At 35.4% G+C, this 25,894-nt stretch overlaps 1 protein-coding gene across 4 annotated transcripts in view; it reads left to right on the forward strand.

Moving 5' to 3' along the window:
• The window catches only part of PIK3C2G (phosphatidylinositol-4-phosphate 3-kinase catalytic subunit type 2 gamma), a 328,047-nt gene extending 302,524 nt beyond the window's left edge, over nucleotides 1-25,523 (forward strand). For all 4 annotated transcript variants that reach the window (XM_067695808.1, XM_067695810.1, XM_067695811.1 and 1 more), the window contains 2 exons: nucleotides 16,599-16,724; nucleotides 24,808-25,523. In XM_067695808.1, coding sequence (XP_067551909.1) covers nucleotides 16,599-16,724; nucleotides 24,808-24,960 — 279 coding nt within the window. In that variant the 3' untranslated portion in view covers nucleotides 24,961-25,523. The remainder of the gene's footprint in view (nucleotides 1-16,598; nucleotides 16,725-24,807) is intronic.
• Nucleotides 25,524-25,894: the final 371 nt, after the last annotated feature.

Below are 25,894 nucleotides of genomic sequence, written 5' to 3' on the forward strand. Positions count from 1 at the left end.
TATAGGACTAGACTATATTGTGACTCCTCCCCTCCTACCAGTCTCATTGTGGTTGTAGAAGATCTTTTCTGGTAGGTTTCAGTCTTTTTTGTTGATTGTTATTCTGTAAATAGTGGTAATTTTGGTGTGTCTGTGAGGGGGTGTGAGCTTAGGGTATTTCTACTCTGCTGTCTTGGCCCATCAGTCTTGTGCATCTTTTTGAACTAACTTGGCTAAGTTCTCTGACTATCCCAATTCTTTTCAATTTTTTAAAATCTAGATTTGTAAAAGAAATTTGTCACTGCCCCATCCTAGATTCACTTTATCTAAATAAATATCAGTTTCTTGATAAAGGGCAATTTTCTAATAATAATTATCTCATTGATTATATTTGGTTTATATTCCATGAATAAAAAATTGTTCTTCCAGAGTTGGCCCATTACGGCACTGATTTCCTGTTTCAAAGAATAAGATGCAAAGCAATGGATAGTGAAGAGTACCCAAGCCAGATATAGATATTTTATTGTGTTTCATGATTTTTTTTAACCAAAGAAACATTAACCCTCAAAGATAACCAATTGGGCTTCCCTGGTGGCACAGTGGTTGAGAGTCCACCTGCCGATGCAGGAGACACGGGTTCGTGCCCTGGTCCGGGAAGATCCCACATGCCGTGGAGCGGCTGGGCCCGTGAGCCATGGCCACTGAGCCTGCGCGTCCGGAGCCTGTGCTCCACAACGGGAGAGGCCATAACAGTGAGAGGCCCGCGTACCGCAAAAAAAAAAAAAGATTACCAATTATTTCTTAATAAAACAAACCATAAATTCTTCTATAAACCTATGATAATTGGTATGATAATGGTAATTGATCTCTTCCAATAGCCAACACCTTTAGTTCTTCTTTCTTGAACTTTTCTATTCTCAGGCTCTCCATAAAACTTCACTGTCTGTACATTCTCTAAATCTCTTTCTGAGGCTTCCTTAGCACTTATAAATTTAAACTAGATAAGGTACATAGTGCTTTAATAGATGTTGACTTCATCTTTAGCCCTTAAATGTGAAGATTTTACAGTGTTCAGGGCTTCAACTCTTCAAACTAATTTCCTAAGAAATTTTATTCAGTTTTGAAACTTCACAGATTATGTGAATTACTCCTAAATTTACGTCTCTGCTTTTAATATTTCTCTGAACTCAATTTACATATTTCCAACTGCCTGATAGGCATTTACACTCTGATATCTTGACATCTCTTTAAACTCAACAATCCTAAATTATAGTCCTCTACTTTCCACTAAAACCAACTCTCACTCAGAACTACTTGCACCATCCCCAAGTAACTCTTGATGAAAACTTCTCTGTAATTTATTTTCTATATTTTAACTTACTCCAGTACTCCTATATGTAATCAACAAATCATTTGAGTTTCCTTTTACTTTTATTATTGTTAAAATTTGACTCTATAGTCTCTGTTAATTTATCTATAGATTATTTTGGTTGATTCCTGTGGTATTCCTTTCCTTGTTTCCTACTTCTCTATTCTGCCTAAAACATCCTACAACTCCATTTTAATCATATCAATAAAAAATTTTAATAGAGTCTCAGTAAATTTAAAATTCTTTAGCCTAATATTTAAGATACTATGCAGTCTAGCTATAACCTGCCTTTTATATCCACCATCCACAGTACAAAACTTGTGTTATTTTCTAGATGGTACATTCACTGTTGACTAGACACACATCAGTCATTCTAGCTCACTATATCATACTTCTGCTTACCTTCTATTTACCTTCTACGTCCAACTCAACTTCAAGGCTCAGCTCAAACCTCTCACTCTCTCTGAACCTTCTGGGCCACTCTTGTTCCTAGTTATCCTTCCTTCTTTGGCCTCCTGTTACATTTACTCTATATACCATCCATTTGATATTCACTGCCTTATCTCAGCTCTTGAAACTTATCAACTTGGCTTATCCTGTAGTTTCAATTGTATTGAAAATTTACTGATTGTAAAAGCTGTGGGAAATATATTTTGTATATCTCATAGTGCTAGCACAATACTATGCCTTTAATGCATGTTTGTTAAATAAGTAAATGTTTGCTTAAGTGTGTCACTGTGAAAAACAGCCACAATCCACAGCAGTTTAGTTTAAGCTGTATTTACAATTGCATAGATTTTCTCTGTGAATTCTGCTCTCTATAATACTTGATACTAAACCGAGAATGGTCAAGTGACAAATATTTGATCATCACATCTGTCTCAGTTAAGAATAAGGTGAATTCCTGCTGAGAATTATTGCTCTAAATATTCAACAGCTCTGGACACTCACCATCTCCCCAGATGACATAGCCATCAATGTATAGGACACACATGATGTAAATTTTATTTAATCAGTCTCTCTTCTTATTGAAAGCCTTGTACCCTAATCTCTATCCTTTATCCAAAATCTCCCTTAATTCTACATTCTAACTTTAAGAAAACAAACAAACAAAAACACATAAGCTAAGGCCCTGACATTGGTTCTCATAATTTGGTTCCTTCCTGACTTTTCTGAAGTCCCTTTAGGAGTGACATCAGCATAATAGTGGCAAAAGACATCCCTCATTTTGTCTCCCACTCAACAACAAAAATTCACCATCCATCCACAGACAAAAGTGAGACCCAACACCATCTACCAAGGGATCAAGGAGGAGTCTCACCTACCTATGCTTCAGGTAACAGACACACAGGCCTCAGTCCCAGCTGAGGACCCTGCAGTGGGCTGTGTACTGACTCCTGCTCCTCTCAGCCACGGTGCAGGAGCTCCTGGAAAGCACTGTCTTAGACAATCATCCATGGATAAAAGAGCCTTTGTGGAACTTCAGGTATGCAGAGAAGTTCCACAACACTGTGGTAGCAAAAACTATGAATCTGGATACATTGAAATGGGCAGAGAGTAAAGATTGGAGGAGGTGACTGCCACTTTAAATAGGAAGACAACAATGCAAAATTTCAAGGAACATGAAAATCAAAGAAGTAACAAGACACCACCAAAGGATGACAATAATCTTCCAGTAACTGAACTCAAAGACCTGAAGATCTGTGATTTACCTGATAGAAAGAATTCAAAATGGCTATTTAAAGGAAATTTGATGAGCTACAGAAAACACAGAAATTCAAAAAGATCAGGAAAATAATACATGAACAAAATGAGAAATTTAACAAGGAGATAGAAATTTTTTTTTTTTTTTTTTTCAGTATGTGGGCCTCTCACTGTTGTGGCCTCTCCCGTTGCAGAGCACGGGCTCCGGATACGCAGGCTCAATGGCCATGGCTCACAGGCCCAGCCGCTCCGCAGCATGTGGGATCCTCCCAGACGGGGGCACGAACCCGCGTCCCCTGCATCGGCAGGCGGACTCTCAACCACTGTGCCATCAGGGAAGCCCAATAGAAATTTTTTTATGAAAGAAACCAAACAGAAATTTTACAGCTAAAGAATATGATGAATGAAATGAAAAATACAACAGAGAGCATCACCAGGAGAATGGATCAAGCAGAAAAGGCATCTGTGAGACAGGAGACAGGAACTTTGAAATTATCCTGTCAGGGGAGAACAAAGGGAAAAAAAAAAGGAGAGTGAAGAAAGCCTATGTGATACATTGAAGTTCCAGGAAAAGAGAGGAAAAAGGGAGCAGAAAGTATATTTAAAGAAATAATGGCTGGTAACTTCCCAAATCTGAGGGAAGATTTGGATATTCGTGTTCATGAAGCTCATAGGTCACCAAACTCAACTTTAAAGAGATCCTCTCCAGAGCACATGATAATAAAACTGTCAAAATTCAAAGATAAAGAGAGAATCTTGAAGGCAACAAGAGGATAAAACGCTTGTAACTTACAAGGGAGCCCCCGTAGAGTTATTAGCAGATTTCTCAGCAAAAACCTTATAGACCAGGAGAGAGTGAGATGATATATTCAAAGTACTGAACTAAAATAAATGCCAATCAAGAATACTTTACCTGGCAAGCCCGTCTTTCAGAAATGAAGTAGGGATAAAGACTTTTCCAGACAAACAAAAGTTGAAGAAATTTGCCACCACTAGACCTGCCTTATGAGAAATGCTGAAAGGAGTTCTTCAAGCTGAAATGAAAAGATACTAATTGGTAACATGTATATAGGAAAATGTATAAACCCTGGTAAAGTATATAGTCAAAGTTAGATTACTCTAATACTATAATATGGTAGAGTGTTAACCACTTAATTCTAGTATAAAGGTTAAAGGACAAGAGTACTAAAAATAAGTATAGCTACAATAACCTGTTAATGAACAAACAACATAAAAAGAGGTAAATTGTGACTTTAATAACATAAAATGGGGGGAATAAAGGGGTAGAGTTTTTGTATATGATTGAAGTAAAGCTATCAGCATAAATAGATTATTATATCTATAAGATGTTTTTTGTAAGCCTCATGGTAACCACAAAGCAAAAACCTACAGTAGATTCACAAAGGATAAAGATAAAGGAATCAAAGCATACCACTACAGAAAATCATCAGTTTACAAAAGAAGACTGCAAGAGAGGAAGAGAGGAAAAAGGGAACACGAGAACAGCAAGAAAACAGTAAGATGACATGGGTAAGTCCTTACCTATCAGTAATTACTCTTCATGCAAATTGACTGAATTATCCAATCAAAAGACATAGAATGGCTGGTTGGTAAAAAAGAAAAATGAACCATGATCCAACTATATGCCACCTATAAGACACTTTCAGCTTTAAGGACACACATAAGCTCAAAGTAAAGTGATGAAAGAAGATATTCCATGTAATTGGAAACCAAAAGAAAGTGAGGTAGTTTTATCAGACAAAATAGACTTTAAGCCAAAAAATGGTAACAAGAGACAAATTCATTATATAATGATAAAGGGATCAAGAAGGTATAAGAAACATAAATATATACACACCCAACATCGGGGCACCAAAATATATTAAGCAAATACTAACATCTGAAGGGAGAAATAGACAACAATATAATAATAGTATGGACTTCAATACCCCACTTACAACAATGCATAGATCATCTAGAAAGAAAATCAATATGAAAATCTTGGGTTTAAACCATACTTTAGGTCAAATATACCTAACAGACATATATATACAGAATATTCCATCCAACAGCAGCAGAATACACATTCTTTTCAAGCAAACACAGAACATAATCCAGGATAGAACATATTATATTTCACACACACAAAAAAAAAACTCAGCAAATTTAAGAAGATAGACTTCATACCAACAATCTCTTCCAGCCACATGGGTATAAAATATTTTTTAAAAAGAAGATCTCAAATGAACAACCTAACTCTACATCTCAACAGAAGAACAAACTAAACCCAGAGTTAGCAGAAAGGAAGAAATAACAAAGATCAAAGCAGAGATAAATAAAGAGGAGAAAATAATAGAAACGATCAATGAAACTAAGAGCTGGTTTTTTGAAAAGATAAATTAAACTGACAAACGTTTGCCTAGACTAAAAAAAAGAGAGAGACTCAAATAAAATCAGAAATGAAAGAAGAGAGAGATTAAAGTGATACCAAAGAAATGCATAATCAGAAATTATGAAAATTATACACCAACAAATTGAACAACGTAGAGGAAATGAATAAATTTCTAGAAATATACAACCTACCAAGACTGAATCATGAAGAAACAGAATATCTTAACAGACCACTAATAAGTAAGGAGATCGCATAAGTAATTAAAAACCTCCCAACAAAGAAAAAACCAGGACTAGAAAGTTTCACAGGTGAATTTTACCAAACATTAGCACCAATTACTATCAATCCTTCTCAAACTCTTACAAAAAATGGAAGAGGTGACAACACTTCTGAACTCATTTCATGAGGCCAGCATTACCTTGATACCAAAACTAGACAAGAACACCACAAGAAAAGAAAATTACAAGTCAGTATCCCTCATGAACATAAATGCAGCAATCCTCAACAAAATATTAGTAAACTGAACTCAACAATACATTAAGAAAGTCATACACCTGAATCAACTGGGATTTATTCCAGAGGTGAACGAAGGGTTCAACATCCAGAAAACAATCAATGTGATAGATCACATTAACAAAATGAAGGCTAAAGGTCATATGAGCACCCCAAAAGATGCAGAAAAGACATTTGACAAAACTCAACATCCATTCATGATAAAACTCTCAACAGGGAGGATATAGAGGGAGTGTACCTCAACATAATAAAGGACATGTATGACAAGCTCACAGCTAACATCATACTCAATGGTAAAAAATTGAAAGCTTTTCCTCAAAGATCAGGAACAAGACAAGGATACCCACTCTCACCACTTTTATTCAATTAGGCAAGAAAAAGATATTAAAGGCGTCCAAATTGGAAAGGAAGGTGTAAAACTGTCCCTATTTATAGGTAACATGATATTACGTATAGAAAATCCTAAAGACTTCACAAAAAACGATTAGAATTAATAAATGAATTCAGTAAAATTGCAAGATACAAAATCAATATGTTTCCCTCGATATCCAAAAATAGAGCATTCCTACAAAATCTTTAGTAAGCCAAAATGGCAAAAATGAAGAAGCAATTATCTTAGGCCACATCTTGCTAACAAATTCACAGAATAAATCGAGATAAAGCACACATGCTAATAGACACAGGTCAAAGCTATGGCGACTTGATGCTGAGATGCTGAGTGTAGCTCTTGGGAAAAGAGCTTAGCAGTGCCACTCTCACTGCTCAGTGTTCATGCTACCTCTATAACAGCTTGCTGCCCCCCAAAAAACACTGAACACTGTTTTTGCTTTTCACCTTTACTTGTAAAAGTGAAAATCCTCTTCGGATTTTGTTCAGTTAGCAAAAACAGGTGTTAATGTAAGTCTTTCTTAAAAGCAAAGTGGCCTAAAGCAAACTTCCAAAAAAGCAGAGAATACCTATATATAAAAATCACTTGCGTTTCTATACACTAATAGTGAATAATCAGAAAGAGAAATTAAGAAAACAATTCCACTTATAACTGCATTTAGAAGAATTAAATACCTAGGAATAAATTTAACCAAGGAGGTGAAAGACCTGTACACAGAAAGCCATAAGACACCAACATAAATTGAACAAACAAAAGTAAATGCAAAGATATTCCCTACTCATGGATTGGAAGAATTAACATTGCTTAAATGTCCATACTACCCAAAGCAATCTGCAAATTCAATCAATATTGAATCAGTCCGTATCAATATTCCAATGGCATTTCCAGAGAAACAGAACATACGATCCTAAAATTTGTATGGAACCACAAAAGAGGACAAATAGCCAAAGCAATCTTGAGAAAGAACAAATTTATGGCAAATGAGCCAAAAATATACAATGGGGAAAACCAGTCTCTTCAATAAATGGTGCTGGGGAAACCAGACAGTCACATGCTAAAAAAAGGAACTGGACCACTATCTTATACCATACACAAGTATTAAGTCAAAATGGATTAAGGATTTGGATATAAGACTTGAAACCATAAAACTCCTAGAAGAAACATAGGAAAAAGGATCCCTGACATTGAGCTTAGTGATGATTTTTGGATTTGACACCAAAAATGAAGGCAACAAAAGCAAAAATAAACAACTGGGACTATATCAATCTACAAAGCTTCTGCACAACAAAGAAAACCATCAACAAAATGAAAAGGCAGCTTACTGAATGGGAGAAAGTATTAACAAATCATATATCTAGTAAAGGACTAATATCCAAAATATACAAAGACGTCATACAACTCAGCAAAGAAGCCAAACAAGCCAATTAAAAACGGAACAGATGATCTGAAAAGACATTTTTCCAAAGAAAACATCCAGATGGCCAACAAGTACATGAAAAGGTGTTCCACATCACTAATCATCAGGAAAATGCTAATCAAAACCACAGTGAGATATCACTTCACATATAGAATGGCTATTATCAAAAAGACAAGAAATAACAAGGGTGGCAAGGATGTGGAGAAAAGGGAACACTTGTACACTATTGGTGGAAATGTAAATTGGTGTTGCCATTATGGAAAATAGTATGGAGGTTCCTCAAGAAATTAAAAATAGAGCTACCATATGATCCAGCAATTCTACCTCTGAGTATTTATTCAAAGAAAATGAAAATACTAATTCAAAATGGTATGTGTACCTTCATGTTTATTGCAGCATTATTTACTATAGCCAAGGTGTGGAAGCAACCTAAGTGTCCATCAAAAGATGAATGAATAAAGAAAATGTTGTATAGACCCACAATGGAATATTATTCATCCATAAAAAGAAGAAAATCTTGTCATTAGTGACATCATGGATGTATGGACCTTAAGGGCATTATGCTTAGTGAAATAAGTCAGGCAGAGAAAGATAAATACCACTAGATTTCACTTGTATGTGGAATCTAGACAAAATGAAACCAAGCTCATAGATACAGAGAACAGATTGGTGACGGCCAGAGGTCGGGGGAGGGGTGAAATGGGTAAAGGTGGTCAAAAAGTATAATCTATCAGTTGTAAAATACATAAGTCACGAGGATATAGTGTACAGCAGGCTGACTATAGTTAACAATACTGTGTTGTGTATTTGAAAGTTGGTGAGAGTAGTCTTAAAAGTACTCGCCATAAGAAAAACAATTTGGAACTCTGTGTGGTGATGGATGTAAACTAGACTTCATAGTCAAATCATTATGTTGTACACCTGAAACTAATATAATGTTATATTATGTTATTTTAATGTTCTATTATATTAAAGTTAATTATAAACTTCATTTTAAAAGTACTAATGTACTTTTAAGGACTGAAATATAAAATATCTAATATTTAAAATCTTGCTTGAGGGACTCAGGAAAAGAATGGAGATGATGGGAGGAAGGGTTGGTGAACTGGAAGATAGATCAAGGGAAATGATCCAGTTTAAAGAACATGGAGAAAAAAGATTGGAAAAAAAGAATAGAATTTTAGGGGTCTGTGGGAAAATACCCAAAGATCTAACAGTAGGTCACATTTTTTTTTCTGGACTCCCAGGACAGAAGAAAGAGATTGGGGCAGAAAAATATTTGAAGAAATAATGGCCAAAAACTTCCAAAGTTTAGTGAAGGACATAAATTTATAAATTTAAGTACCTTAGTGAGTACCAAAAGGAAAAACTCAAAGAAAAGCATGCATTTATATATTGTTCTCAAACTGCTAAAAACCAAGGACAAAGAAAAACTACTGAAAGAGCTAGAGAAAAACACTTGGCATATAGGAGAACAATGAAACAATGTAGGCAAGAAAAATTGAAGCGAGAGACAGTGGAACATCATTAAAGTGTTGAAAGAAAAGAATTGTCAACTTAGAATTCTATAGCCAGGGAATATACCCTTCAGCAACAAAAGAAAAATACATATTCCAATGAAGGAAAGCAACAAGAATTTCATACCCTGGATTTGCAGAGTGAGTTTCCCCAAAGAAGAACCTGACATTCAGTCTATTGTTATCAACTTTGTTAGATATAGTTCATCCTTCCAGCCCCTCATAACTCAGTCCTGATGATCTGTTCCAGCATATTGGCCATAACACTCAGATTATTAACACCTCTACATCATATACCTATATGTTTATTTAAATCATGATAAAACAGTTTAGTTGGACAGGATCAAGACAAATATCTGAGGTATATGGGTAAAAAACTCGTATTTTACCTCTAAATTACTAGTTTCTGCTTTTTGTAATCCATCTTTTTCCCATACTATCAAATTTAATATCATAAAGCTAATCTTCCAGTATTTCATCTGTTCTTCACAATTCCTCAGCCATCTCTAACAAAACATATTCTGTCTCTTTATCTGTACAGTTTTCTCAGCACTTGTGGATAGAGACTAAGGGTTAGGAAATTTGCAATCATTTAGAGTGGTTCAGTGCAATTGTAAAAAAAAAAAGAAGAAAAAAGAAAAAAAATTTAATTACCAGTTAACTTACAAACAGTTCTTCAGTATTTGCTATTGAGTAGATTGTGAAAAATAAATGAGGTTTAATGCCTTACTTGTTACATGTTATTAAGAAATGGAAAAACTTTTCAAACAAAACACTTCAGTGGTAAATTCTGGAGCCATAATTAGAATTCTGGACTTTTAGAAGCAATTCAGTCCGTATGTATTGAGTCAGAAAAGGAATTCTATCTACTAGACTGTGACTTCTGTCTGGTTGTTAACTACATCAAGTTGAGGGTTAAAATTTAAATATATATATATATATATATATATATATATACACACACACACATACATATATATATATATATATATATATATAAAAAACACCAGATGATGATGCCAAAGAGTTTATTTCTTTGAAAGCAGAAACTATCACTTTTCTGTGTCCTCTCCCAGACCATCCAAAGTGCTAGACACATGGCAGTTTGATTTTTGAGTTTTTTTTAAAATTATTGGAAATCACCTATTGATGATAAAAGTCCTATTAAAGGCTTAAATTGGTGTGAAATGAAGCAGAAGACCATCCTAATTGAATTCATGAATACCTTAAATCGTCTCATTCTATACGAATTAACACACAGAAAGATTGGAAAGACCATTCCACCATTTCTTTAACTGAAGCATACAGCAAACCACGTATCAGAAGCACTTTTACTGTACTTCTGTACTTTTGTTATACATTGTCATTTTATAAAAAGACCCTCTTCATGATGGCTAGCCTCAGTTTCAGAACTGAAATTTGGCAGGCACATAGATGAGGAAAATGCTTTTTTATTATGTTGTTTGTTTCTGGCATAGACCTCAGGTTTTGATAGTCCCATCATATTTTAATCATTGTCGGTTGAGTTCTTCCAAAGCCTATATTATCCTATGATTGGAAACATTTAAGTTAAAAAAAACCTGATGGAAAATTCTCATAAATTATTCATCAAAAAGATAATAACCTATTAAATAAAATTAAACTTTGAATTAATCTACAGACATTTCCAAAGTGTCTGATATTTTTAAACCATGTACCTTCATCACGTTCCTGATAAAATTTGATCTAGAAGTGTTCTTAATTTGAATCTGACAGTTTCCTTTGCATTCTTTGTAGAGAGTCTGTATAGGGTAGTGGTTAAGAACATAGGCTTTATAGAAAAACCTCTTAAATAAAATAAAGACAATACTGGCTCAAGGATTATTTTAAGAGAGTGCTTTAAATAAGTTAAATATTCAGTAGGTGGTAGCTATTATTACTATGTATGTATGAAAAATAAACATATTTCTCATATACTCATATGAAAATACCAAAGAGTTGCTGGCATAGCCTACAATGTGAGATGGTTTTATTTACTTTACAAACAACTGCTTACTTTTTTTTCCTCAATTTTGATAAATTAACCATATTTTCAAGATACTTTCATTCATTGATATAAAAAAAAAGTAACATTGAAAACCATTTGAAATGCTGTGTGCAATGTGAGGCAAGAAATGAAGGCAGAAAACTGGTATATTTAATTATTAACAATATTATTTAGAAGTCAACATTGTGAATAAAGATTTACTAATATACATAATGTTTATAACCTAAAATAATAACCTAGCTAAGAATCCCCTATATTTCATTCTTCAGTTAAGAAAGAAGTCTCTTCCACCAGTGAATGCTAAGAATATCCTAAGGCTTTTCAACTAGAGGGACCTCTTTAAACAAACAAACGAAAAAAAAAATTGATTTCTCAGATGTCATTAAAGTCATTTTGCTATCTGATAAATTTAAGAAATACAAAATAATTTTTAAAACTATAAATGCAGTAGTGTTTTTAAATTATAAAATTGTATTAACAAAAGCACCTACTGATACGTGAAAAAAAATAGTATAGTAGTAAACGTGTATGAGACATATTTATTTCCTCTGCAGGGAGTGCTTGGTGCTAATGTGGGTCCAGCTCCCTGCCTCCACACAAAGGTCCCCATAAGGCACTCATCCAGTTAAATTGAATGTACCTCTTTCTGTTTCTTCCATGTACTCCACAAAGCAGGACATGGAGGGGAAAACTTACAGGAGGTTGAGAGAGGGCATAGGAATGTAGCACAAAAATCTGACTTTAGTTCACACTTCACTATATATTAAGCCCCCAAGAAATTGTCAGGTCATCATTAGCTCCTAGAAGGAGATTTAAATAACCCACTGTGCTTATTGTTAAGGAGATTTTTAATGAGTTAGTGGGAGAAGTCTGGAGAGGTGGAGAGGACTATCACAGAAGAGTAAACATGGTCTCAGGAAGAGGACAGCAATTACAGATCAAGTCTCCAGGTGGAAGAAATGGTGGCCAAGGATTCATTCCGAGAAGGAGTACAAGTAATTATGTTACAAATTCAGTCTAGCTCCAGTTGGAGAAAAAAGGAGTAAGAAAATGTAGTAAGCATCTAGTTGTGTAACATGATCTGAGAGGTGAGATAAAGTCAAAGTTTTCGAAGTGGAGCATTAAGATATTGGATGTAACAAACAGAACTTAACACATATATTCCTGATGCAGTGATGTGCTTGAGAAGATCAGCTCTAGCAGAAAGATGCCTTCGAACAGCTTAAGAGTTCAGGGTAAACACCTAGGACAGACCTTGGAAACAGACCCCAAGATACATCTTTTTTACCCTGCAGTGGGCTTTTTATTGTTTGGTTACAATAAGAAACATTGCAATAGGTAAGAGAAATTACTTAAATCTTAGGAAGTTAGGAAGACTTCTGGTTTTTATATTGCATTATAAATAATGATTCAGCAAATACTTATGAAGTACTTTCAAAGAACTAGGCACTATGAATATATAGCTCATTTAATTAGTCATTTGATAACTGTTTATTGAGTATTCACTATATGCCAAGTACTGTGTTAGGGACAGGACTCCTATAAAAGAAAAGAATGCTGTAAGGAAGACATAGCTATGAAAAGAAAGAAACGAATAAGGTAAAGGAAAGCCCAATCTCAAGTGAGGATTTAAAAATTTTAATTGGAGATTCAGAAACATACTGAAAGCTTAGGAAGAAAGAAATGAGGGTGGGGTTAAGGTAGTAGGGTACAGTAACCAATGGAGCAAAACCCAAAGCAAACATGGGGGGAGGGGAAGTATGGAACAAGACATGGATTTTCCTTTTAAATAATTTCTTATCTCATAAGGAAGCTGACAAATATATAAAACCATTTTTAAACATAGAAAATGATAAGCATTTTAACAGGAAATCTAGAATATATAAAATTCTGAGTTAGTCTGAGGAAAAAAAGTCAAATTTGGATGACTTCACATCATCTGAGCACAGTAAAAATATTAGCCAGAATTCTAAAAAAAGTGGTAGTGCTGCCTGACTTCAATCCACCGTGAATAAAAACATCCTCTGGGTGACACTAGGAAACTTCTCATTGTTTGAGCCTCAGACTAAGAACTCTGTAACCCCAAGCCTTATGACTCTTCAAGTCAAAGTGTTAAATCCTTGTGAAGGTCTAAAACACAACCAGAGTAAAATTTCTGGGGTAAGATGGACAAGTAGGAGCTATTTAATCATTTTAAAATAAAATTTAATTCACATAAACATAAGGGCAAACAGTAAAATGAGAAGTGTTGATGAAAAGACACCTAGTGATCTCTTTAATAAATTAGATGAGATCTTTAAGGAGCAGGATACAGTGCCAGTAAGAAGAGGAAAAAGAAAAAGTGTTGATAAGACAGCTGCTATAGGGGGAGAAAGGATTCTCTTAAAAAGAAATCCATGTCTGCACTTAACAGCCGCGGAGGACAGACTAAGTGTGCTGCTCAGATCGAATGCATCCCTGACTTAAATTGTTCTGTTATTCTGAAAACAACAGGATATTCAAGGATCTTGTCGGACACTAATTGGAAACAGAAGCCCAAACCTTTAATTGCTAAATGCTTGGTGAAGGCTGGTATACAAAATACTTTTTCCCTTCTGTGATTGGGAGTTTATTCCTCAGTGGACTGCTTGAGTGTTTTGAGAAGGAAAGTGACAGGATCAAAGCAGCTTTACAGGAAGGTTAAATGCAACAGTGATATACAGGATGAATGAAGGAATGAAGTGGGAAGACCGGAGCATAAAAAAGTAATTAAAATCCAATTATAAGTTAGGAAATAAAGATCTGTGGTGACAGATGAACTAGGGCAAAAAGGGAGGATATTGATCTTGGTACATACTTGGATTTGAAAATCAATGACAAGGGAGACACTGGAGAAATGAAATTGTATCATTTAATGCAATTTTAACAAGTTGAAAAAATCTGTTTTGGAGTGGTGAGGAAAGATAGAAGATAGATTTTGGTTAGAGTATAAGGTACTTGTAACACTCTACAGGTCACTAGGCTGAGATCCTAAGGATGAATTACAGATTCTTATTTGGGAGTCATCAGTGGTTCTCAACTGGGGTCAGTTTTGCTCCCCAGGGGACATTTAGCAATGGCTGGGGACATTTCTGGTGTCACAGCTGGGAGGATGGTGCTATTGCAGTCTGGTAGGTGGAGGTCAGTAATGCTGTTAAACATCCTCAATGCACAGAACAGCCCCTACAACAAAGAATCATTTGGCCCCAAATGCCACTAGTGCCAAGACTGAGAATCCCTGCTCATAAATGTCATAGTACATTAGGCATATCTTGTCCAATCAATGCATGTAGTGTATTCTTGTTCAATTTATAGAAAATAAAAATAGTAATAAGCATTTATTGAATCTTACTCTATTTCAGGCACTATACTCACATTACATGGTTTATTTAATTTTTTGAATGCTTTGAGACAGATATCACCTTTATCCTCATTTAACAGGTTAGGAAACTGATCCACAGAAAAGTTATCTACCAAAAGCCACATAGTTGGGAAATTTGGAGGCCCAGACTGCAACCAAAAAGTCCTTTTCCAGAACCATGATTCTAACCACTAAGATGAAACATACAATGATTATAGGTATGGTATCCTCAAGCCCAGTGCCCAATGGTAGAAAAGAGAGAATTACACAGAGCAAAAACACTTTTCTCCCTTCATTTTTCTCACACACACAAATCAACTCTCAAATATTAATAGCAATGTTTTTTTTCTGTATCACAGAAAATTCCATTGTGCCATTGATACATTTCAGAGCTCCTCCTGGGGGAGGGTTTCACGTGGGACAGGGATACCTTGAGCACCATCTAAAGCAGCAGGTTTGACAGTCTTAGCGTTTTGACATGTGGGTGTGGCCAGATGTATTTTATCTAATTTGCGAATAATAATAAAGAGCCAGACTTTCCTAATGACATAATTTTTACCATGTAAATTGGAACGGAATAAAAGTCCTCTAATAATATATGTCACGTTTTCTTACTTTCCAATATGCTTTTCTGAATGCCAAAGAAAGATATAAAATTAAAGCTAACGACATTGGGGGTGTCACTGGATGTTTACATGTGAATGGCGCTGTGATTCAGAATATAAAAATATTTGTTGGAAATTACTGATTTAATAGTTAGAATGTATTCACCAAGAGAACCATTTAATTCCTCAATTGTGACTTTCAAATCATCCACTTAAATATAAATTACACAAGCATTTCTCATTTTATCAAACTAGATATGCATAGTTTTTTAGTACAATTTGTTCTCCATTTGGTCACAAAGCTAGAACCCATTTCTCTGAAGTACAGTGGTTTCCAAATTTTTAAAACAGTGTACTCATTCTTCAAATTTATTAAGAAATAAAAATATCCATAAGAAAAAAGTTGAAAAGGAAGAGAGACATTCTGAAACCATGATAGGGGAGCAGGGGTGTTAGGATAAACTAGAGAGAGGGGGTCCAGAGATCTACTCATTTGGCATCATTGATCTACCCATCAGGCAGCAACTTAGGCAACTTTGGGAGCCCCACAGAACACAACTGTAAAAGGATTATCCAATATATTTTAGGATAATTTAGATAATAAAATTATTATAACTCTAAAGTCTTATAAGTATGTTAAACTTGTAGGTCTAATTGATATTTTTCTGTTTGAAAATGTGATATTATATAATATGCATTTACATGTCATTAAATGCTACATCTCATGTGCTAAACTTGAATTATTTATTTTCAAGTGGTGTACAGTCTCCTGAGGCACTCAGTTTCTGTCTCTGCCTGTGGGTTATATTCATCTCTTGACCATTTCTGTCAAAAATGCAAATTTAGCTAGTGGGAACATGCTATAAAGCGCAGGAAGCTTAGCTCGGTGCTATGTGATGACCTAGATGGGTGGGAGGGAGGTCCAAGAGAGAGGGGATATATATATACATATAGCTGATTCACTTCATTGTACAGCAGAAACTAACACAACATTGTAAAGCAATTATACTCCAATAAAAAAATGCAAATTTAGTTTTTACTATAAAAAGCTAGAGCCAATCACATTTAATGGACTTTTAAATGTAGTTCTCTGATACAACACTTAAGATGGACAGTTTTACTCTTTTAAACTGTATTTTGGGATTATTTTTGAGCAATGATGTATTTCTTTTGATTGTTCTCTTATTTTCTGATAAACAGTGACTATAATAAATCTTGATCCTGCCTTTGGTCTAGATATTTAGTAGCTGTGTACTTGTTTTCTATAATAGTGATGCACATTAATATTTACAACCGTTTTCCTTTGCAGCATCTCCCAGATGGCTCCACGCCCAGTGCACATGTTGAATTTTATCTTTTATCATATCCCAGTGCAGTTCGGAGGAGGAAAACAAAATCTGTTCCAAAATGTACCGACCCCACTTACAATGAAATTGTAAGTATGAGTCAACTCTTGTCCAGTCGTTTTGTATTTTTCTTACCATTTTTCAGTTTAACCAAATATGGAAAATTTACAGTAATTGGCAGCATTATTCCATAAAGGGAAGTCATTTCCCAAAATAGCCACTGTCTGCCGATCACAGTTCTTGATGCTATAGGAACTGGAAAATACAGATACTGCTTTCAAAGTGCTTATGAACCAAGTTTCAAATTGTGGCTAGCCTCCAGCGAGAGCCCAAGACTTTACAGCATTTGTTTCACCTACTAACATCCCTGACTCTACCTTATTTTCTCTAACAAGTTTTTCTTTACCTGGTTTTCCTTACCTAATAACTTTATCATAGTCTAACCTGTGTATAGCAATAAACTTTATAAAATCTCTTTTGAAAAACTGAAAAATATAAAGAAGTACAAATTATATTGAAGTAATTTATATTATATATAGCTCTCTAATTCATTTGTAGTATATGATTTGAACATCTGATCCCCTAATTCTTTCTAAGGCAAACCCTACATTTATTCTCTTGATTCCATCTTTCCCATCTCCTCTGTACCTTGCTCACTTAATTATTTGCTCACCTTTTCTTAAGGCTGTCTCATCCACTGGATCCTCAACTCAGAAATCTTAAAAAAACAAAACAAACTCTTCAAGTCAGCCTTTCTAAAGCATCCAAATTTTCTTTCCCTCGCTATCACCTCCAAACTTTTGCAAAATTAACACATTTCCTGCTCTCAGTTCATCACTTCCTTCTCACCCTTTAATCCTTTGCAATGTGGATTCTGACCTTGACTGATGCTGTTTTATTCAAATGGCATCAAAAGACTCCTAATTGCTCAATCCAATGAGCCATCAGGCTCGCCTCTCCAGAACAGTTAGACGGCAGCACTGTTAACTGCTTCCTCTTTCTTTACACCTCCGTTTTGCTTCTTAAGTTCTACCTTTTCCCTTTTTTTAATCAACATAATTTTTATTGGAATATAGTTGCTTTACAGTGTTGTATTAGTTTCTGCTGTACAGCAAAGTGAATCAGCTATAGGTATTACATATATCCCCTATTTTTTGGATTTCCTTCCCATTTAGGTCACCACAGAGCACTGAGTAGAGTTCCCTGTGTTATACAGTAGGTTCTCATTAGTTATCTATTTTATACATAGTAGTGTATACATGTCAGTCCCAGTCTCCCAGTTCACCCACCTGTCCTTACTCCGCTTGGTGTCCATATGTTTGTTCTCTACATCAGTGTCTCTATTTCTGCGTTGCAAATAAGTTCATCTGTACCATTTTTCTAGATTCCACATATAAGCAATATTATACAGTATTTGTTTTTCTCTTTCGGACTTATTGAGTTCTACCTTTTCTTAATTCCCTTCTGTCTTCTCTAACCACTCTCTCATTTTCCTTCATTGCCATTCTTCCTCTGAAAATATTTATTTGCTGGAGTTCCATGACCTACCCTCATCTCTTGATATGTACACTCAGAAGTATCTTATGTATCTACAGATTTTCATTTATCACTTGTAGGTTGCATCTGAATTTATTCCTCAAGCCCTGGCTTCTCTCCCAAGCTTTAAACCTGTACTTCTACCTGATTATTAAGAGCCCCTTTAGGATGCCTCCTACGCACTTTTAAATCAGGCTTTCCTCCTCTGTTTGCCATCTCCTCGGAAGAAACTTTCTAATGACATCACCCTCTCCCTCACTCACAAGTCCAGTTAATCCCCAAGTTTTGTCAGTTCTACTTGTGCAGCCACCTGCCTCTTCAATCCATCTTCTCCTCTGTGTCCCATCGCTACTTCTTTGAAGGCCTTGCAACTTTGGCTAATATAAGAGCCTCCTATCTTGTGTTTTTCAATTAAATCATTCAAATTTCTATCTAAGGTGTCAAAAACTACTCATATTATTCTCCTACCTAACTTTTTTCAAATGTTCCTTATTGCCTACTGAATAATATCCAAAATCCCAAGTGTGGCATTCACAGCCTTTCAAATTTGACTCAGTAATTCTCCTGAGCTGTCTCTGGAGCAATATCATCCTTATATACTTTTTCAAAAAAATTTTTGTTTTGAGGTAATTGTAGATTCACAAGCAGTTGGAAGAAATAATATATAGAGAATTCAAATACCTTTCAACCACTTTCCTGCAATGGTAACACTTTGCCTGACTACTGACAATATCACTACCAGGAAATTGACATTGATACGATCCACTGTCCCTATTCCGATTTCTCCAGCTTTACATGTGTTCTTATGTATATGTGTGCATGTTTAGTTCTGTGCATTTATATCACACGTGTAGGTTTGTGTGATCATCCCCACAGTCAAGGTACAGAACATTACATCACGGTGATTCCTGGCGCTACCCTGTTATAGCTGCAGACACTCTTCTCCCTCTAACGCCCCATCCCCAAACCCTGGCAACTATTAATCTGTTCTCTATCTCTCTAACTTTGTCATTTCAAATGTTATGTAAATGGAATCATACAGTTTGTTACATTTTCACTTACCATAGTTCCCTAGAGATCCATCCAAGTAGCTGCATGTATGAATAGTTTGTTCATTTTCACTGCTAAGTAGTAGTCATGGCATGGAGGTATGACAGTTTCTTTAACTGTTTACCAATTAAAGGACATCTGGGTTATTTCTGGCTTGGGGCTATTGCACACAAAGCTGCTGTGCTGGCTTCCCTGGTGGCGCAGTGGTTGAGAGTCTGCCTGCCGATGCAGGGGACACAGGTTCGTGCCCTGGTCCAGGAAGATCCCACATGCTGTGGAGCGGCTGGGCCCGTGAGCCATGGCCACTGAGCCTGCGCGTCCGGAGCCTGTGCTCCGCGACGGGAGAGGCCACAGCAGTGAGAGACCCACGTACCGCCAAAAAAAAAAAAAAAAAGTCTGCTGTGCACATTGATATATAGGTTTTTGTGTAAACATAAGTTGTAATTTCTCTAAGCAAATGCTCAAGATGTAATTACTAGGGTATATGGTAATGCTGTACATAGTTTTTCAAGAGACTGTCAAACTCCTTTTCTATACCATTTTACACTCCCACCAGCAATGTTTGTGCCAATTTCTCTACATCTTTGCCAGCATTTAGTGTTATCACTATATTTAATTTTAGTTCTTTTGAAAGGTATAGAGTGATAGCTCATTGTGGTTTTAATTTGCATTTATCCAGTAGCTAATGATGCTGAATTTTCTTCACGTGCTTATTTACCATCTGCATACCCTCTTTCATGAAATGTCTCTTCATGCCTTTGTTCATTTTCTAATTAGATAGTTTGCATTTTTACTCATTTTTACTGTTGACTTTTGAGATTCTTTATACACTATGGATAACGGTCCTTTGTCAGATGTGTGGTTTGCAAATATTTTCTCCCAGTCTGTAGTCTGACTTTTCCTCCTTTTCTCATGGTTTTTCACAGAGTAAAAATTTTCAATTTTGATGAAACCCAGTTTATCAATTTTTTTTTCTTTTGTAGACTGCATATTTGGTGGCAAGTCTAAGAACTCTTCACCTAGCACTAAGTTCTAAAGATTTTCTCCTATATTTTTTCTAAATGTTTTATAGTTTTACATTTTACATCTAAGTCCATTATTCATTTTTAGTTGATTTTTGAACAAAGTGTGAGGTTTAGGTTGAGGTTCACTTTTTTTGCCTATGAATGCCAGTTATTTCAGCACCATGTATTGAAAAAGCAATTCTTCCTATGTTAAATGTCTTTTGCACCTTTGACAAAAATAAGGAACGTTTGTTTGCTCATGCCCTTCCATTGCCCCATACTTAGTCATATTCTCAAGTCACATCAGACAGCTTGTCATTCCCTGAATAATCCCTGTGACCTCTGTGATAGAGCTCATGTAGCTGTTCACCCTCCTGCCCTTCTCTGCCAACTTTGAGATTTACCTCAAATATGGACTCTGTGAACCAGTCTCTCTTCCCTGTCTCTTACGCCACATTTACCATCTCTTATTTATTCCTACACAGACTTTTTTCTTCTAGTACATTGAAAACTTCTTGAGGACAAGGAAAATGTCTTAGCTTTCTTGGTATCTTTGAAACTTAGCTACTTCTAAAAAGATTTGTGGGATTAAATATTTGGGATAGTTTTATAAATGACACTTTATGTGTACATGTATAAAATGTAAAACTATCAAACATTTATATATATTCAAATAATAGATACTTTAGTATGGAAATATATTTTGACATTTTATTATTTGTCATGATGTCAACAGCTAGAGGTATATACCTCCCAACTATATATCCCTAGTTTCCATACGTTCTGGGCATAAGACCCCCCTACGTCAATATCAAGAAACTTCTCAGACTGCATGCTGTACTTCAGCATTTGTATCTAAGGAAACACATAATGATGAAAAGCCACTAACAATCCAGGAGTTTAAATAAATTTGTGTTTTATTTATCTCAAGCTATATGTACTATAAAAACCGGTAGTAAATGCACATGTGTGGAGATTATTTTATGATGCTTGCTGTGTCCATAAATTGTCTCACGGCTTGCAATAATTCTGAGTCCTCACACATTCATGGCCCATTGATTAGAAATCAATGCAATACTTTTCTCCATCTGCACATACTTGTAGCTTGGACACACAGTGTTTATACACTGAACACATTTAAAATTGTTTCGAAAACAATAGTTCAGGGCTTCCCTGGTGGCGCAGTGGTTGAGAGTCCACCTGCTATTGCAGGGGACATGGGTTCGTGCCCCAGTCCGGGAAGATCCCACATGCCACGCCACCAGGGAAGCCCGAACCATTATTTTTTTAATGATTCATTAGAAATACAGAGTCTATTTTAAAACAGAATTATATTGTTATAGTCAATGTATGTTGTACATTGTATTCCTTTCTTTTTTTCTATTGAAGTGTAGCCAGTTTACAATGTTCTGCGAATCTCTGCTGTACAGCAAAGTGACTCAGTTATACACATGTAGACGTTCTTTTTTTTTATATTCTTTTCCATTATGGTTTATCACATGATATTGAATATAGTCCCCTGTACTATACAGTAGGACCTTATTGTTTATCCATTCTATATATAATAGTTTACATTGTAGTCCTTTCTTAGATATTATCCTACTTAATTAAATTACCCTAAACAGTGTTTTTCTACTTGATGTGACAATTTCAGACCTACAAATTCAATGTTTGTCAGAAGGCAATGAAGACTTGACACATGCCTATGGGTAAAAAGTATTATAAAGCGAAATTAAAAGAGCTGTGCATTTTCGGTTCTGTTTATGTTAAGGCAGAATACATTTAAATCATTTGGTGAAAAGACTCAAAGAATATAATCATCTGAGTACTTCTCTAGCATTACCCACTAATTATTCATTGCATTGGAAGAAAAAAGCACTTATTTTTTTTTAAACAACATTATGGATGCAGTAAAGCAATTAAAACAGATACATATATATCTTCTATAATGTACAATGATTACATGTTTATAAAACCTCAGTCACTTTCAGGAAAATAGCTTTTGCATAATGAAGCACAGGGAAAAAAATCCATAAAGCAATATAAACTTAGGAGTTCAAATGTTTGTATTTTAACCAGGAAGGCAATTAATTCCTGTCATTTATTAAAGAACTTCAGCTTGTTAAATACCTGGGACACTCAATATTGTGTACAACTGTTATCTCCAGTCAGGGAAGGCAAAATACCAAGAAACAGCTGTTCTTTTTTTGTGTATTTGATGGACCTTTTTCAGCTGTAATTCATTAGTGTTTACTGTGTATCAGGCTTTCTAATAAGGCTTATATTCATTATCTCATTTATTCTTTCTCACAACGCCAGAAGGTAAATATTATCACCATATTCGAATGTGAAAACACATTCAGATGGCCCCCAACTTAGGATGGCTCAACCTGAAACTTTTTTTACTTTACGATGGTGCAAAAGAGATATACATTCAGTAGAAACCATACTTCAAGTTTTGAATTTTGCTCTTTTCCCAGGTAGGATACTCCTTCCTGATGCTGAGCCACAGCTCCCAGTCAGCCACGCAATCACAAGAGTAAACAGCCAATATGCTTACAACCATTTGGTACCCAGACAACCATTCTGTTTTTCACTTTCAGTACAGTATTCAATAAATTACATGAGACATTCTGAGCACGTTTAAGGTAGTTAGGCTAAGCTATGATGTTTGGTGGGTTAGGTATATTAAATGCATTTTCGGCTACAGTATTTTCAATTTACCATAGGTTTATCAGGATGTAACCCCATTGTAAATGGAGGAAGAACTGGAGTTGACAACAGATTTATATAAATATGAATCATTGATACTGATATGTTTCTTAGAAAGTTACATCTTTAGCACTAATTTATATGATTCACAGAGTTCTTAAACGAGACTTTTCCAAAGGCCTAATGCTTAGAATTATTCCATTTTTCTTCACACACACTAACACTTCGAGGGCCCTTTCGTCTACTTTCTCTGTAAAATAGGAGGTAAGTTCATCTGCTGAACGTGTTGTGGGGAGGAAAATGGAGGATAATTTAGACAGTTCAAAATAACCACTGTAGAGAAAAGGAAAGGAGCTTACTCTGAAGTCCTGGGAAGATAAGCGTTCAGGAGACAAGAGTGGTTCACGGAGTCCACGCTGAGCGTCCCTTTGCGATGAAAGATGAATTACATTGGTAGGCTTTTGAAATTTTTAAGGCAGCCCTTAAAATCCTTTACTATCCAGAGGAACTCAGTAAATTAAATGGAATAATTTGAATAAGCTTTCCTAGAAATTTAAAAGGTAACCTCCTGTCTGGAATGGGAGCAGGATTCTGGAAGAGTCGGTAGCCAGGAGATGTCACACGAAGCATGGTAGACTGGATTAGCATATTATATTGTATCTCATTCCCTTGATTGAATTATTATTTACTTGATAAGTAAATCATTGTTCTGAGCAGCTAACAGATAGATTGATATTGAATGGAATTTCATTGATAAATTGATGGGTTCACAAATGGTAGGCAAATGCAGTACGATGGGCTAGAAATTGCATCCATACACACTGAACAGGCCTCGCAGTGGAGTCCAAGGCCTTTCCTCTCAGTTTGTTTCCTCTGATTCTTTTTTGCATATATAGAGGACGCTTCTGTCTATCTTGTAGTTTAGCTGTAAAAAGCAAGCATGTTTGTATCATCATATGAAACTCCTCCAAATGTGTTGTAAGGAGTTTCCTTGGCAACCATGTTGGATCTATACACAGCTCTCCCCTCCTTTGATGTATAACTAATTTCTTGATTGATAGTACTACACTTTTAAAGCTTCTTTACCACTGCAGGCACCCAGTGGTAATGCCTGTGACTTATTTCTTGGATGTTATAAAAGACAGTTGAACACCTCTCTTTTTTAAAAATAGTTACATGACTAGTAAGTGAAAAAGAGAAAAACACAAAACTATACACACAACATAATTACCGCTCAGATACTTAAAAAGCAATTATATATAGAAAACAAAAAACACATCAAAATGATTATCTCCTAATGGTAGAAATAGAAATTTTTCCTTTCTTTTTTATTCTTTTTTTGTTTCATCCCCATATTTTAGTTAATGAGCATATATTTTCATAACTAAAAATTAAACAATTTTAAATAAAGTAACCATAGAGCGACTGCTTCACATGTAGAAGGAAATACTGTACTACATTAAATTAACACACGGAAATCATGGAGATTGGTCTGCTTTCCTCATTAGCCTTCAACAAAGACAGTGTTCAAGGTCCCATGTTGCACAGTAAATCCAAGGACAGTTGAAAGGTGACAGGTATTTAAATTTATTCCTAGAGAATGATTTACAGTCTTATTAAATTTGGGATAGACAATTTTTAATGCAATCAGAGTAAATTCTAAGCTTCTTAGAGAAATATTCTGTCGTTAAATTCCTTTACGTTAGCAGAACCTTTAGCTCTTCAGAATTAGAGTTAGAAATGAAAGATTCTAACATTAACGTATCCATTCCAAGGTACAAGATATCAGTGTGCAAATATTTTTGCTAAAAGCAGTATTTTTTAAAAGATGCATTTAAGCGTATCTGATTTTTATTCTCTCCCTTTTTAGGTAGTATATGATGAAGTCACAGAGCTCCAAGGACATGTCTTAATGCTTATTGTAAAGAGCAAAACCACCTTTGTAGGAGCAATTAATATCCAACTCTGTAGTGTCCCACTCAAGGAAGAAAAATGGTATCCACTAGGCAACAGTATAATTTAAGCATTGCTATGAACATACGCATTCATTACTCGTAGTTCTTTCACTTTGGGGCCTCTCTAGCACAAGATCAGGACATTTTTGTTATCAAAGATAGCATGGTGGGGACTTCCCTGGCGGCGCAGTGGTTAAGAATCCACCTGCCAATGCAGGGGACACGGGTTTGATCCGTGGTCCGGGAAGATCCCACATCCCACGGAGCAACTAAACCCATGCGCCACAGTTACTGAAGCCCGCGTGTCTGGAGCCTGTGCTCCGCAAAGAGAAGCCACCGCAATGAGAAACCCACACACCGCGATGAAGAGTAGCCCCCGCTTGCAGCAACTAGAGAAAGCCCTCTCGCAGCAACAAAGACCCAGCGCAGCCAAAAAAAAAAAAAAAAAAAAAAAAAAGGTAGCATGATGGTGTACTAGGGACACAAAGAAAATAAATCAGAATCAGTCTTTTATAGTTAGTTATTCTCTACCTGTGTTTCATTGTTTTCTTAGAACCTTTTTTCCAATTGATTGTGTAAAATTCAATGTATAAAATAAAAAAAGGACATTTAATGGGTCTTTTAAATCAAACATGTGTTCACGTTTTATGTGCCTACAGTTAAAAGCAATACTTTAAATGTATTTTCCAAAAAAAGACAAGCAAATAAATAAATCTTATCAATTACTTCAACACCTAAGTATATATGTAACAAATTTTTTAAATTTGAATTAAATATATATACCTACATATCCACTTATAATCTTATTTACTGAGGGGATTAGTAAGCTCTAGAAGAATGCTGTATTAATTTCTGTCAGAAGAAACAAACATAAATGCCTGAAATTCTTAAATCCAATTTTTGGAAGAAACTTTGTAGTTTTTCACCCTCTTCAGCACCAATCAATTCATCATCACTGGATTTCACCCAAACAGAGGCATTACCACATTTTAAACTTCATTA

Source organism: Pseudorca crassidens, chromosome 11 (genome assembly GCF_039906515.1).
Source record: "Pseudorca crassidens isolate mPseCra1 chromosome 11, mPseCra1.hap1, whole genome shotgun sequence".
NCBI lineage: Eukaryota > Metazoa > Chordata > Mammalia > Artiodactyla > Delphinidae > Pseudorca > Pseudorca crassidens.